Source organism: Sander vitreus, chromosome 9 (genome assembly GCF_031162955.1).
Source record: "Sander vitreus isolate 19-12246 chromosome 9, sanVit1, whole genome shotgun sequence".
Taxonomy (NCBI): Eukaryota; Metazoa; Chordata; class Actinopteri; order Perciformes; family Percidae; genus Sander; species Sander vitreus.
Genome location: NC_135863.1, coordinates 16,384,118 through 16,398,708, shown reverse-complemented (window position 1 = coordinate 16,398,708; position 14,591 = coordinate 16,384,118). Strand labels below are relative to the sequence as shown.

General features: G+C 39.9%; 1 protein-coding gene across 4 annotated transcripts in view; it reads left to right on the top strand.

Annotated features, from left to right (window-relative positions):
- The first annotated feature begins 371 nt into the window (after positions 1 to 371).
- arhgef18b (rho/rac guanine nucleotide exchange factor (GEF) 18b) overlaps positions 372 to 14,591 on the top strand; it is a 35,721-nt gene continuing 21,501 nt past the window's right edge. For 2 of the 4 annotated variants that reach the window (XM_078258936.1, XM_078258935.1), the window contains exons 1-9: positions 372 to 634; positions 1,053 to 1,230; positions 1,701 to 1,821; positions 1,926 to 1,974; positions 3,087 to 3,161; positions 3,793 to 3,901; positions 4,256 to 4,442; positions 12,847 to 12,914; positions 13,352 to 13,397. In XM_078258936.1, coding sequence (XP_078115062.1) covers positions 465 to 634; positions 1,053 to 1,230; positions 1,701 to 1,821; positions 1,926 to 1,974; positions 3,087 to 3,161; positions 3,793 to 3,901; positions 4,256 to 4,442; positions 12,847 to 12,914; positions 13,352 to 13,397 — 1,003 coding nt within the window. In that variant the 5' untranslated portion in view covers positions 372 to 464. Of the gene's footprint in view, positions 635 to 1,052; positions 1,231 to 1,700; positions 1,822 to 1,925; positions 1,975 to 3,086; positions 3,162 to 3,792; positions 3,902 to 4,255; positions 4,443 to 6,634; positions 6,702 to 10,426; positions 10,443 to 12,846; positions 12,915 to 13,351; positions 13,398 to 14,591 lie in introns of those variants that run through there. The other 2 variants (XM_078258937.1, XM_078258938.1) reach the window with 2 other exon arrangements.

Below are 14,591 nucleotides of genomic sequence, written 5' to 3'. Positions count from 1 at the left end.
CACCTTTTTCCCTGCTTGCTGAGTTGCAGGATGCGTGTTCAGTAGTCAGTGACTACGACTGCCCCTGTGTGGAGGTGAGCAGCAGTGTGGAGGACCTACTGGGCCTCAGCTCTTCTCTCAGAGACTCGGAGTACTTTAAAGACCTGCAGGGAGAGATAGCACCTTCCACAGTAACTACAGTCCCAGAGAGCAAAACCCTAAATGTTGGCCTACAGGTGTCCCTAAACACAGACAGTCCTGCCATCAACCAGCTTGCACAGACTTCTTTGAGCACACTCTCCCCTCAGGACAATGCGCTATCTTCCCCCTATTATATACACCCTGCAGAAGAACTTCATCAAAACTTTGTGGTCACTCAGCTAAGTCCGAAGTTATTGCCAGGTTGTACCTTTGATCGCAGTGACTCCTCAGGCCCTGCAGTAGGGCTTACCGTGACAATTGATCTGAATGGACTGTTGGGGTCAATGGAAACAGCAAAAGGAATAACAGGACCAGAGGAAGTAAAGGAGCAACCCACTATGGATTTTGATGGAGAGTCAGACCTGGACAGCGTTCCTATTTTAGTCCGATCCATGTCAACGTCTCGGAGGCACAGCTGGGGTGTCCCTGTGTCCCCCATCAACCTGGGGAGGAGGTAAGATGGATGGATGGTTGTAAAGGATGGAAAGAATTGGAGGGAGCAATCTCATAGATTAATGTAATTACACCCACTGCCCTTGACTCATGACTCATATCTAAAGTCTTTTTATATGTTTTTACCTGAAATAACCTTTCGCTTCACTTAACATTGCTCATGATCACTCTAAAAAACAACAATAAAAAAAATGCTGTGCTCTTTGGCTGAGCTCAGTGTTTCTGGTGGTTTAGTTGGTTGTTCTTAAACAATGCAGTGCACCAAAAATATTTAATGAAAAGCAAAACCAAAAAACAACACAAAAATAAACTCGGGGACATAGAGTGTCTCGCTCAAAAGTTTTGTTTCGTTAATAGATACATTTCACTGCCTGGTAAACCCTCTGCTGTGTGTGTTTGTTGCTATGCTGTGCTAACAGACTGAGTCTGGATGCCATGGCCACGGACAGCGATGGAGAGAGAGAGGATGATGAGGAGGGACAGAAATGTCTCTTCCAGTCGACCCAGCAGACCTACAGCTGCACAGCATGTCCTGGAGAGAAAACAGATGACCCCAGGCTGACTGTCCCCCGTCCAAGAGCCAGGGTCATTAGCATGGTAATAAAGCAACAGTGACACAATATACATATTATTATCAACAAAACTTGTCTCAAGACCAAAACTCCAGCTCCGTACGCTTTAGTTTCCACTGAAGAAATAAATCCTTAAAAACAAGTAACATGTCGCTCAGTGCAACGGTGTGGCTCATTTATGTTTTTTAATGTTCTTTTCGGCAACAATGGAACTCTAATAAGATATTTCAGGCTTTTGCACAGATGATACAGATCAATTAATTGTTGTTGGTGGTCTTTTCTTGCGATTTTGCGATTTCATGCGAAGACTGAGTCTTTGTGTAATGTGAAAAATAACTAAAAGATCAAAGTGTCCAAAAATGACTATCTATAAATTGCCAACTAATAAAGGCCATTGTAAGTAAAAGTTATCATCATAAGTATTTGAGCTGAATGTGGGGAAGTTGTAAAACAGATCAAACGTGCATGTGATGTCTAGTGTATTTATTCTTTCAGGCTGGTGGTGCAAGGCATCTGTACTCCCGCTCAGAGATCCTCGCCACAGACGAATGTTCCCGTGCTGCACACATTTCTCGTGTTGTGCAGACATCCAAACAGGCTGCAAGGGCAGCAGGAGGTGAGGCTGAGTGTTTGTACATGTAGAGTACATGTTAGTTTACTCAGCAGGCAGCTATTTTCATCATATTTATCATGAGACCTTTGCTTCTTTCTCTTCTGCAGCAGAGGAGTTTGACCCTGAAGAAAACTTGCATTCTACTGAAGGACATATGTAAGTCTGCAAATCAATTATATTTAAACTTGCGTTAGGCTACACACCCCTTTATTTCCTTTCCAGAGGATGCTTCAGTGTGACTGGTAGCCCAGGTTTAATGATGCTAGAAAGAAACAAAACGGATACTCCTCTTGTTTGATGCACAGGAGGCAACTGTTCACTTGTGTCCTGTAATTAATACCTGCAGCTTTTGAATGGTTTAATACAATAGTTCACATACTGTTCTATAGTTATAAATTGTCATATTTCGGCAACCTCCTCCACAACAGTCCTCTCTCCCAGCTCCTTAGATGGCCCCTCCAGTGTGTGTGTGTGTGTGTGTGTGTGTGTGTGTGTGTGTGTGTGTACACTCTGGTGATTGTTTTGACACAGCAGACAGGGAGGATTCTTCTCTAAATTGCAAATTGTTTGACACCCAGCTCCCAACAGTCTCTCCTCTCCTCTCCTCTCCTCTCCTCTCCTCTCCTCTCCTCTCCTCTCCTCTCCTCTCTTCTCCTCTCCTCTCCTCTCCTCTCCTCTCCTCTCCTCTCCTCTCCCTATCCTCTCCCTATCCTCTCCTCTCCTCTCCTCTCACAGGCCTACTCAGCCTTAGTGTTTTGTTTGTCTTAGGCTGATGGTACAGAAAGTTCTGCAGGAGCTAAAGCTGTACCATGGGTAAGTAAACAGAAGAGGGAGGTCTGCTTGCTCAAACGCTCGTCCCAGTCTTCAGAGCAGCAGCAGAGCCAGATTGTGACCAGGGGATAACACTGTGCTGTGTGGGTGTGTGTATGTGCATGCATGTTTTTGGCATGTGTGTTTGCATGTGTGTTTGTGCACTGACACTGTGTGCCATCATCCCTGAAAGTGTCTGTGGAACACTAGAGTTTTTATTTTATTTTACAAAATCGTTTGGTGACGTTGAGTTTACCTGACAATGAAACCCAGCTGACGGAGTGAAACATCATTTATGTAAAAGTGCACTGTTGGCTAAACCATATTACACACTCAGGTTGTCTATTCACTTGCTGCTTTAAAAGTCTCTTATGGTTATTTATGGTTAATATGTGGTCCAGTTATCAATTGAAACTGAGTGTCTCTCCACATTAAAACCTTCTCATTGTCCTCCCCAGAGTGAAGCAGAGGAACAACAGAACAGACAACAAAGTTTCAGGAAATGTCACTTGGTACGAGTTCCTCAATAATGAGTAAGTACTGTCCTTATCAGTGTTCACTTATAACTAAAGCTGCAGACGTTTTAACAATTATGGAAGTTTTGAATTACGTAAAATAATAAAATTAAAAAATAATAAAATCCACATAAATACCTGCTCAATTATTGGTTGCTGTGTCTTGTGTATTTGTATAGAGGTGTTTCATTGGCCATCTATAACAGGGTATGGTCAAAACCAAACATGTCTGTACAGTGAAGCGTCTTGGTTCTGCAATAATGTGGTTTATTTTCATGTAAACAATCCAATTACTGTAAATGTCTCTTCACTGCAACTGCAACTGTAGTTACCAAATCACCCGTTTCTCATAAAGAATTTCATGTGTATTGATTTCCACATTGTCAATCACAAAAGAATATTATATATATCATATAACTTGCACAAGACAAACACTGTCCTATTTTGACTTTTAAAAGATATTAGTAAAAGAAAAGTTGATGATCCAAATATTGATGAAATAAACAATTTTCAATAAACATTAATGATTATCAAATGTGAGTACCAGATGAATAAATTCTGTCAGACAAAAAAAACATAGAGGTGTTTCTGTATGTTTGTATTTCCTTTTTTTCTTGGTGTGTATTTCATTCTTTGCTTTTTCGACCAGGAATGATGAAGAGGAGGATCGTACAGAGAAGGTAGAGAAAGGCACCAAGGTGAAGAGGACTCTAAGCTCTCTAAGGAACAGGGTGACAGGCTCCTTCAATAAAGATAAGGTAAACCTATACCACACATGGTGCACAATGTCACTATGAACTCATAGTTTAATAGACCATGCTGCCTGAACGGCAATGGAATGTATCACCTTATAGCATTAAAAAGCATTTTAAGAGCTTAGAATTCTGTGCAAAAAGAGACCCAATCCTAAGGTGTAAACAGTTCCCTGGTGTGCATGTTGCTGCACATACAAGTCACTAATCTACTTACACAAACTCTGTTAGATATCCTGCCTGTGACATGGTTATGCAATGTCATACCCATCCATGCACTTATGTGCCACAGTGAAAGAGAACACACAAATGCGCATGTAAAAACCTCCTGCTGTGTTTGCTTTTCTTGTTCTTCTGCAGGGTAAGAACCGAGAAAAAGAGCAGCAGAAAGAGAGGGGGAAGGAGAAGGAGCGGGAGGCAAAAGAGAAAGTGTGTGACAGCAGAAGCAGCAACAGTCATTATTTGATGCCATGCGCTTTCTCCAGCTGTGCCACCTGCTCACTGTGCAGCAAGACCCTGCAGAGAAAGCATGGCCTGCAGTGCATGAGTGAGTAACACTGCAACCATAGGTGTAGTACATGCACCCACGCTTGTTTCCAGCTTGACACACACGTGCACAGGTGCTCCGCTCACACACAAACTCGCACCTATTTATACCCATGCTGCTGCACGCATGCTCACTCACCCACTTGTTGGAGATCTCAAGCACAGCGGCAAACAAACAGAGCCAACCCCACATACAATCACACGGGTGTGAAACATTCATGAATTATTCAGGAAACACTCAAATACTCTTTTTAGGTATGAGTATTTCTGACTTTGTTATTTTATTACAGTTGTTAACATATGTGTTATGTGGCAGATTACAGCATTAATAATAACTTAGAAAGTGATATTCACAGTACATGCCATTCATCATATTGAATGTGGCTTTTTTTTTTTGCGTGTTTCTGCTAAAAAGAAGATGGTGTTCCCTTTCAGTTCCTCTTTTAACAGCATTTAAACTTCTGCAGTATTTCATACTCAAACACACTGACATAGTCTGCAAATCACTCTGCACTTTTTTCACACTGCATCATCACTGTGGGTCTTAGTTTTGCACAACTCAGCTCACTTGCTTAGATGTTTTAGCACCATCATCTGACAGTTGTTTATGTGACTCAACAGCACATCTTAACTTTGTTTTTCTGGCTTGAAATATTCTCCACATTTCTTATGTCTTTTGTGTGTTGGGTTGCTTTGTCATTGCTTTGTCACATTTTAACAACCCGTAGCTCGTTTTTTCTGTCTCTCTAATGTCACTCCTATGCAGCCTGCAGGTCAGTTGATAAGACTGCAATACCTATTAAAAGACATGTAAGAGGTTTTGTGAGTAAAGTGGAAAAACTCTGATCCAGGAAGTCAGACTGTGATAGTACTTTTAAATAGCAGGAGTAATTCCTTTTATTATAAGCTATGTTTAAAAAAAAAAAAAAGGCCATGGATCAATGAAATAATCAAAAAAGTTTAAAGTGATCAAATGGGTGGGGTAAAATTTGTTAGAAAGTGATTGTTGTGTTTTATAACTCTAACCCCAGCCTTTGGTAATAGATCCATTATATAAGGTTTTTGAAAGTGATACTTTTATACTCCAACAGGATATTTCCTGATTACACAGCTGGACTTATGCCACACATCTGCCGACATTATTGTAATTCAGAGAGTCTTCTCCTAAGCCATGTGGTCTGTTGGTGGAGAATTTCACATCACCAAATTTCAATTATAATTTCAATTTCAGTTTCAAACAAAGAACAAATAAACAGAACTGTTCCCAATATTAGTGCCATTTCATTTTCTTTGAACTGGACAATTTCCAGCAGTGCCAGGGGAGAAGCAGTTAGTCATTCTGTGCTACCACTTCATTATTTCTTGGCTGTAACCAAATATGTTTCCTCGCTCCTCCTGTTCTGTGGGAGACAAAGGCCATAATATGTCCAGGACAATTATAAATCCTGCAGTCTAGCAGAAGGGGTTATAATGTATGATTGTTTTTAATAGTGTGCTTATTAAACAAAGTTGTTCTGGCATATTTCACAAGGCATCACACATCCAGTGTGATTCAGACTGCACTGCTTCTTTAGACATTAACCAGAAACACATCTATCTCTCCTGCTTTGCCTCTGAGACAATTCCCCACTAATCAAGCATGGCTGCCGAGAATGACTAAGTTACAAATTCTACATTTTGACACTTGTTGACACACACACACACACACACACACACACACACACACACACACATGCCTTACTAAACTCAGAAAACAGCTAACCATAAAAACAATCAGATGAAAGAAAAGAAAAGAAAAAAAGGAGAAGAAACACAAACATAACGTCATCCTCCATATTATAAATAACTACAATAACAATGAAATGTGTATGGTCGTGTGGAATTTACCACACGACCATGATCACTTATATTAGATCTCAAAGTTGCAAAACCTTTTAATATGATTTCAGCATAGTCCTCTCCTATCCTCTCCTAAAAAATCTATAACAGGGCTCCAGAAAGAGAAAAGGCCATTCGTGTCTCCTTGGAGTGTCCCTTTAATTTGAACCAAGCCCTGTGGGGATTCAGCCTGTGGAATGCGTCGTTTGTATGCCAGAGATTGTTCCCGGTGAGAGTAGGACACAAAACTGGACAAAACCAAGAATGTGGGATACTTGTTGCTGTTGATCTCAATGGCCGAACTGATTTATCTACCTTACGGGCAGACTACATTCCCTTCTGGGTGCAGCTAATTCAGACAAACCCGGGTCTTGTTGGAACGGTAAGAGGCAGCTACTGTAGCGACGGTCTCAAGCGGGATCAGGTGGATAACTCCCGTTGTTTCGCTCAATGGACATTTCGGGCATCCTGGCCGCTAGCTAGGCAGCTATAGCTATGCTAATCATACCCAATCAGATTACATATATTACATTCTTTTTCTGTAGGCTTTGTGTTATGTCTGGTTTAAGTTATTGTGTTAACAAGGGGAACACACTTCTAAGGTTCCTTCGATATTTAATGTATCACAAACTGGCCCATATTTAATCATTCTTAACGTAGAGCTAGCTAACTATTAGCCACGTAATGCTAGCGCGTTAGCCTGCCTAAACCGCTTCTATTTAGCTATGTTAGTTCAGTTTAATTAACTTAAAGTGATAACAACAGACCACATCGACTCTGTTTGTCTTCGTATTTTAATGTTGCACAACTTCCCTTCAGTTTAACTTTATGTGGGTCTTTTGGGAGTTTGTCTTTGCTGCTGGCTGCAGACTTTGCATGGAGCTCAACAGGTGATTGCTAGCTAACGTTAGCTTCCAAGATAACTTGTTATTTATACCCGAAGTCAGCTGTTGAAATACACTAGCCTGCTCAGAGGTTGCCTTTAATACGAAGGGAAAGTCAAATGTTAGTACAAGTTATTCACATTACAGTTTGATCGTGATCTGTCGTGTGAGTCAAAGCTGTGTCTCGTTTTTATTCTGGTGGGTTATACAGTAGTTGGCTCAGAGGGCAGCTAACTGGCTCGGTGTTATGAAACGCCATAATCTTCGATGTGTTAAATTATGTTGTTCTTGAGTGTCAAATTCTTACTCTTCTACCTCTCTGTTCGGACTAAGCTTTCTCTCTGACTGGGTCACATGCTAATTGTGCTTGGCAGGTCCGCCGGTGCATAACAGCCCACTCCACTGACTCTGGGTCTCACCCATCTCACCCTGTTAGCACACCACTTCTACATGCATCACTGCTTTGTCCTCCAGCATGCCTGACTCTCTGGGTGTCTGCCTTTTTACTAGATTTAAAGTCTGACTGCCTCCATTTACATTCTCTGAGTACCTGTCAGAAGATTTTCCCCTCAAACCTGTTATCATCTACTTCTCATGATATCCATTGGCCTGATTAAGTCAGAATAGGTCCCATAAAGGGTGCTAATCAGCAGAGGAGAAATAAGTTGAATGAGTAAAATAATTGATCTTTGACTTTCTCAGCATATCTCAGCACCAAGCTTCCCCTTATAGTATTATCTGTATGCTACTGGTCTCTAATGGTAATCATGACCCTCTTATTTGGGCGAGAAATGTGACCGGTGGAGATGTTTCACTTCACTAAGTAAATCGCTTCCCGAGCCCCAGTTCCTCCTATTTCACTAGATGATGTCATGGGTTGGCTGGCTGCTGCAGCGTTTTCCCCAACTGTTGATGTTTTTGTCACTATTATCTCAGGGAATTAAGAGTAACCTCTTACATACTAACCAAGCAGGTGATGTCAGTTTTCGGCTGCTGTGTGAAAAAGTAATATTTTCAAAACGGGTGTTGTGACCTCTTTTCCTCATTTGTGGTAGCAAGGTTTTTCCTATGAACTGCATAGGGTGGTAGGGGGCATATGTGGTTTTAACATGGGTTTATACTATACCAAGAATAGTGTAAGGAAACCACAACAACATTTTGCCTAACCCACTATCTAAGTTAGTTTCACTTCAGATGGTGGAACTACACCATCTGAAGTTAGTTTTTTTTCTTGCTTTAAAAGGTTGCTGTTTGGCTGCTCGTCTAACGGTGCAGCTAGATAAGTGTCCTTGTACACCGGCAAGAAGAGTTTTACAGCACAATTCCAACATAAGATTGACAAAAATACACAGCTTGTAAACTATGTGATGAATTGCCTATCTCAAGCACATTCAAGTCTGCAAGTTTAGTGAACTAAATCAAAACCAGCATCTAAAAATCTACACCATGTTTTAGGAAATGGTCATCAGTAATGTGAAGTACCAGTAGGGCCGGGTATCGGTCAAAAATCTTCAGTACAGATACCAATACTGTGACTTTGATACCGGTTCCTAAACAATACTTTTTTCGATACCAATTTTATAAAACAAAAAGAAATTACAACATTACACGTTACGTCACACATCTTTTTATTTATTGTTTCAGCTCCTACTCAGTGAGCCTTGTTTCTGTGCATAAAGTAGATTTTTCCTGCCTACCTCTACTAGGCCTACGTGTAATGCTAAACAGCCAATCACAAGCATTATTAGATCTTGGTAGAAGCATGCTGCATGCTTATTGGCTCACTGACGCTGATGAGATTTTCTCCTTAGGTATTGAAATTGGGTATTGAATGACAAGGCATTTTTCGATACTCAATACTTTAGGGGCAATTCGGTCGGAGCCTTAAAAGTATTGAATTTGGTACCCAGGCCTATACTACCGGTGTACCCAATTCCTAGTTAATGTGTTGAAACTTGCAAAACCCCTAGTCTTGGAAACACACTGTCTTGAATCTGACAGTTTGAAGGCAATATGATAAAACAACTTTTAAGTTTCCTGTTATAAGAGTTAATGTAGGGCTGTGCAATTAATCCAAAATGTAATCGCATTTACGATTTGGGCTCCTAGCTATCACAAAAACGGTAATCGAGAAAAATGATTATTTTACACATTAAGTTTTGCTAGTAAACTATTTTTTTTGTCTTGTGTTCTGAATGGAAAAAAAAGTTCAAATGTTTTGATTTTTGTGTGATTTTTGAACTTGCTTTTATTTTTTTATTTTCCCTTTTCTGTTAGTTAGTTGGTAAGCTTCTTTTTTCGCCGCCCAGGGCAAGCCAAACAAAAATGCTGCTCATCTATCAACCTGCACTATAGATCGCAGTTGCAGGCCTCGTTTGCATTTTTACTTGTTTATGAGATACTCGATGAATTGTACGCTGTACACCACAAGTGCTTCTTGTGTGATAGGGTAGTTACTAGTCAGCAGATGTTGGGTGTGGTGGTGGTTTAGATGGGGGGGGCTGAGGGCCCCGTGGATCAGCTGCAAACCACAGTGCTGCTGACATGAGCGAGTGACTGGAACCTATTGCATTGCTCAAGAGTGGCAGAGCTTCTCCGCACTCAGCCACTACGTCCGCTTGATGATATGAATCAGTGGCCTAATGTCTAAGCTGTATACTTTGATCTGTTGTTTGTGACTCAGTTTTTGGGTGCAGCACTTGTATTGGTATTGTGCTATTACCAAACGTCGAGGTGGTCTGTAGCTGCAATGAGTCATTGCTGATAAGCTCTGTGATATCAGTAAACGGAATACAGGGTGTTCTTGCTTATCTTAGGATATTTTTTTTTACTTTCATTAAGCAACATTTTTCTGAATGCAGTTTGAGTATAATCACCTCTACACAAATTCCTAAACAGAAATGGCTTACTTTTGAGTTCTTCAGTGATGACTTCAAGGGATGTTGTTGCAATGGCATGGCTTTTTATTCAATCTATCTTTTATCTCCTATCTCTTCCTGTTCTTCGCTATATTTTCCCAGCCTTGCCCAGTCAGTGTGTGTTTGTGCTTTGTTGAAGATGCACTACTGGCTTGATAAACTTTATTAGACGTCGAAGGCTTGTTATACTTGTCTGAAAGAGCCAGGCTGGCATGGAGACTGGAATTTTGCATATTAGTTGGAGCGAGGTGGAAAATGATCTCTTGAGTCTGGCTGCTTGACTGCTGAGTAGTGTGTTGACTCACTGTCTTCCATCTAAAGGTAAAAAAAAAAAATGGAGTGAAATCTGACCGGGACTATTTGATCTTAAGAAATCATTTCTGAAAAGGTGTTAGTATATATTTGGTGTTTTTGGTCAAACTATGCACTCCTCTGTGTCTACATTGGGATTCATTGGGCTTGCACTCATAATGTGCAGCAGTTCAATACTGCTGCTGGACCCAACTCAAAGACAGACACAGCACTACTGGAGAAGATTATTCAGAAGCCAGTTTCTGTTTTCTTTTCCTTCAGCTCAGCCAGTAATTGTTCATTTATTACCAGAGACAGGGAGACAGCGGGGGTAGATTAGAGATTATGAATGAAGTTAAATAATAGAGGAAAAGTGGTTGGGGCTGGAGCTAAAAGGGCAAGATAGACGATAGATTAAACAAACACTTTCACATTGTATATGCACCTTTTTTTTTCTCTATCTCTCTTTTTTTCTATCCATGCCTTTACTGCACAGGATGAGGTTTTTTTTTTTTGTCATTGTCTCTATTGTACTGGCACACAGACGGGGAGTATGCAGTAGAGGCCTTTACTGTAGGCTTTACAGCAGCTAGTGGAAGTTGCTAGAATGGGTCATGTTTAAACTGTGTTGTTCACAGCAGTGCCACTTTTGTCAACAAGCTACTCAGCCAGATTCAAACAATCACAATACTGCTGTGTAACATGGTGAATGTAAAGGGGGAAGTGTTGGGGAAAGCTGCTTTTTAAAACTAACTTGTTCATAAACGGTAGCTATCGTTCAAGTGAGTTAGTTTCTCCACTTAGGTCACTAATCATTCCACAAGAAAAACATATATATATATTTTTTTTTTACATTTGAGTAAATAACTGGTAAACTAAAAAATATGACAACATTCAGACCATTGTTGTCATAAAAAATCTGAGCACTTTTTAACACCAGTGAATGATAAACGCACATAAGACAATGACACATGATTTGTTTTTAGGGGTGGGGGAAAAAATCGATACAGCATAGTATTGCAGTTTTTTCCGTGGCAATACTGTATCGATACACAGACGCCAAGTATCGATCTTTTATTATATATGTGTTGGTCAGTTTGTCTGCTTGACAATCCCATTTTGCAGCAATAAAATTGAAGTGAGATGAACAAAAAGAGAAATGTATCTTTTTAGATAAAACAAATGTTGACAAAGTTTTCTTTTGGGGACATAATTTGAAATTGGGAAAAATTTGAAGTTGGGGAAAAAAGTAATGAATTGCAATATTTTGTGGAATATTGCAATATGTTTCAAATTGCAATAATATTGTATCGTGACATAAGTATCGTGATGATATCGTATCGTGAGGCCTCTGGTGATTCCCACCCTTATTTGTTTCTGATTCTAATTTCAGATTATTTGGTATTTTCCTGGAATGAGTGACTCACTCGGTGCAGCTAAAGTCTGCCTTTCACTAATAGATGCATTATATCAGGCTGTTAAACTCACCAACCCTGTTTCCACTGATCAGTCTCTATACAGAGAAGCAGCTCTCGTTTTTAGTGTGTATATGTATTTCTTACCCTGTGTTCATCTGTATGTGTTTTGTATCGAAGGCCATATGTTTCTTGTCCACGTCAGCCTGGTTACCTGGCTGTGTTGGGATTTGACTTTGCATAGTGATAACTTCATTTGTTTGGCCAGCCTAGTCCCTCAGGAAAGGCTTCCGTTGCAGTATGTTTTTCCAAAACAACTTTGAATAGTATCTGTGTGTTAATCAGCTGAGATACAATCAGTCATGTCATCTAAACCTGACAGCTTAGCTTTGTTTTGGACAATGGTGGACAAAAAGCAAAACCTATTACTGAGATAAAGGGAGAGCCTGGCCTGTCTAAAGTGTGACTTTGTATCTTGTACGTAGGCCTGTAACAATTATTACGTAATTGTCTAATCGCAATATTTTCTAAGTAATCGCCGTTTCTTTGTTAAACCGCAATTAATTGCCAACATGAGCTAAGGTGCCAAGGGAGATGACTGTTGATGGTTTTATCAATTTTATGTTCATTTGAGGAAAAAATACAATATTTTATGATAATAAAGCACCAATCTCATGGAGCCAGAAGTGATTCTTTGACATGATGAGAATACTTGTCTAAAAAACAAATATTTGACTTTGTGATTGTTGATAGCGGCAGCTGAAAAAAAGCTATGCCTCCAGACTTTTGTTTCAGCACCATTGCAGTGCTTTGTTTGAATCACTCACAGCCTCCTTTACTTTGAACACTGCCTTCAGGGAGCTGTCCTATTGGTTTTGAAATTTCAAACTTTTTCCTACTGTTTTAATCTTTTCTTTCCATATTCAATCCAGAAGCCCCCGCTGTTGCCTCTGTGTACTGTATACTCAGTGTGTCTAATGCAACACTGACTCTGTGTTCCTGTTCCTGCTGTTTTTCAGATTGTGCTGTGAACGTTCACAAGAGCTGCAAGTCTCTGCTGGGTGAGTGCACCAGCAGCAGGAATAAGGTAAACACTACACTGGAGCATAGAAAAACAGGGACTAAGGCTATAGTGAAGTCACCCTAGTACCTTCACTTCCAATGTGTTCTACTATTTTGCATATATATATATATATATATATATATATATATATATATATATATATATATATATATATATATATATATATATATATATAAGGTCAGACATTGCATCAGGGGCACAGACAATGAATTTAATATCATGCATGTGTCGTGATTCAGAAAATGTCACGATTCGATTCAATTCATCGATTATTTTTTTTTAGGCTCAAGATTCGATTCAAAATCGATTTTCGATTCTCGATTTAAAAAAAAAAAAGTATGTAAATGTAGTTACTTTTCCCATGTGATTGCAGTAGACATACAATTTAAAAGAAGTGAATGGCCTTAAAAAAATGCTGTGTTTCTTTATTTTCTCCACAGAGAGATTTTCCACCGAGGACTGGCTCTTCGGGATCTCCTAATCTTGGTAAGCAGAATGTGCATGACTCACCATAGTATCAATTGATTTAGGGGGGGGATACATTGATGGATGCTTTGGTTATGGAATATGGTTTTAGTCCCCATGTGTAAAATGAAAAAGCAGGTTGTGTCTCTGGTGGTTTACAGCAGATTAAACAGATGTGACGAGCCTGATATGAATGTGTGTGTGTGTGTGTGTGTGTGTGTGTGTGAGACCGTGTCTGCCTACACACTGAGCATAGAGGTGGTGATTGGCCTCCGACAGACTGTAGGCAAAGGTGATGATTGGCCATTGTTAACAACAGTCAGTAGCTTTACCTCTGGTTCAAACCCAGAAAAGATTTTGTAATATTGTACTATTTATACACAGTGGTAGATGGATTGGCGCCATGCATGGACACAGTGGCTTGTCTGGGCCATAAGATCAAGAATTGCTGCTATTTCTTTTAACTAACTTTTAATGTTGTATGTCTATTGCACTACGGCCCACCCCGGAGGCGAGAGAAACAAACAAAAACAAAAATCGTAATCTTTGCAAATTCTCTTTAACCTCTTGCCAATCCGAAGGCCCATCGGCTGACTTTTTGTCTTTCAGAGGCTGTACCAGGCTTAAATTTGGACATAGTGAAGTTAGTGAAGATGTTGCTATAATATCAAATTAGACGATCTAAGGAATCCAACAGTACCAACCATATCATGCTAGTTTCTCGGGAAGGTGGCAAAATTTTGGCGATGGAAAAACTAGCATGGCCATTTTCAAAGGGGACTGTTAACCTCTCACCTCAAAATATCTGAATGAAAATGGGTTTTATGGGTACCTACAAGTCTCTTATTTACAGAAATGCCCACTTAATGTTAATTATACGCAGTTTGGGCAATAAGCATGCATTTATTCTCATGCAGTATAAATGTTATTGTCGTCTATTAAAAAAAAAAAAAGGTTTATTTGAATATTTCTGCATACTGGGGTATTAGAGTTGCATAAATTGGCTATGACTGGTAAGGTGAGACTTGTGGATTCAATTAGACCAATTGTAATCATGTGTGATGATGTTTATCCCCATAGTAGCCATTTCAATTTAGTGAGACCATTTTCTGAACCTTTTGTCACTGTATAAAATGACCTGTTGTGACCTCTAGGATAATCACAGCCTTATAACACTCTACAACCACAAACTAGAGACCTAGGGCACTCAGAAGA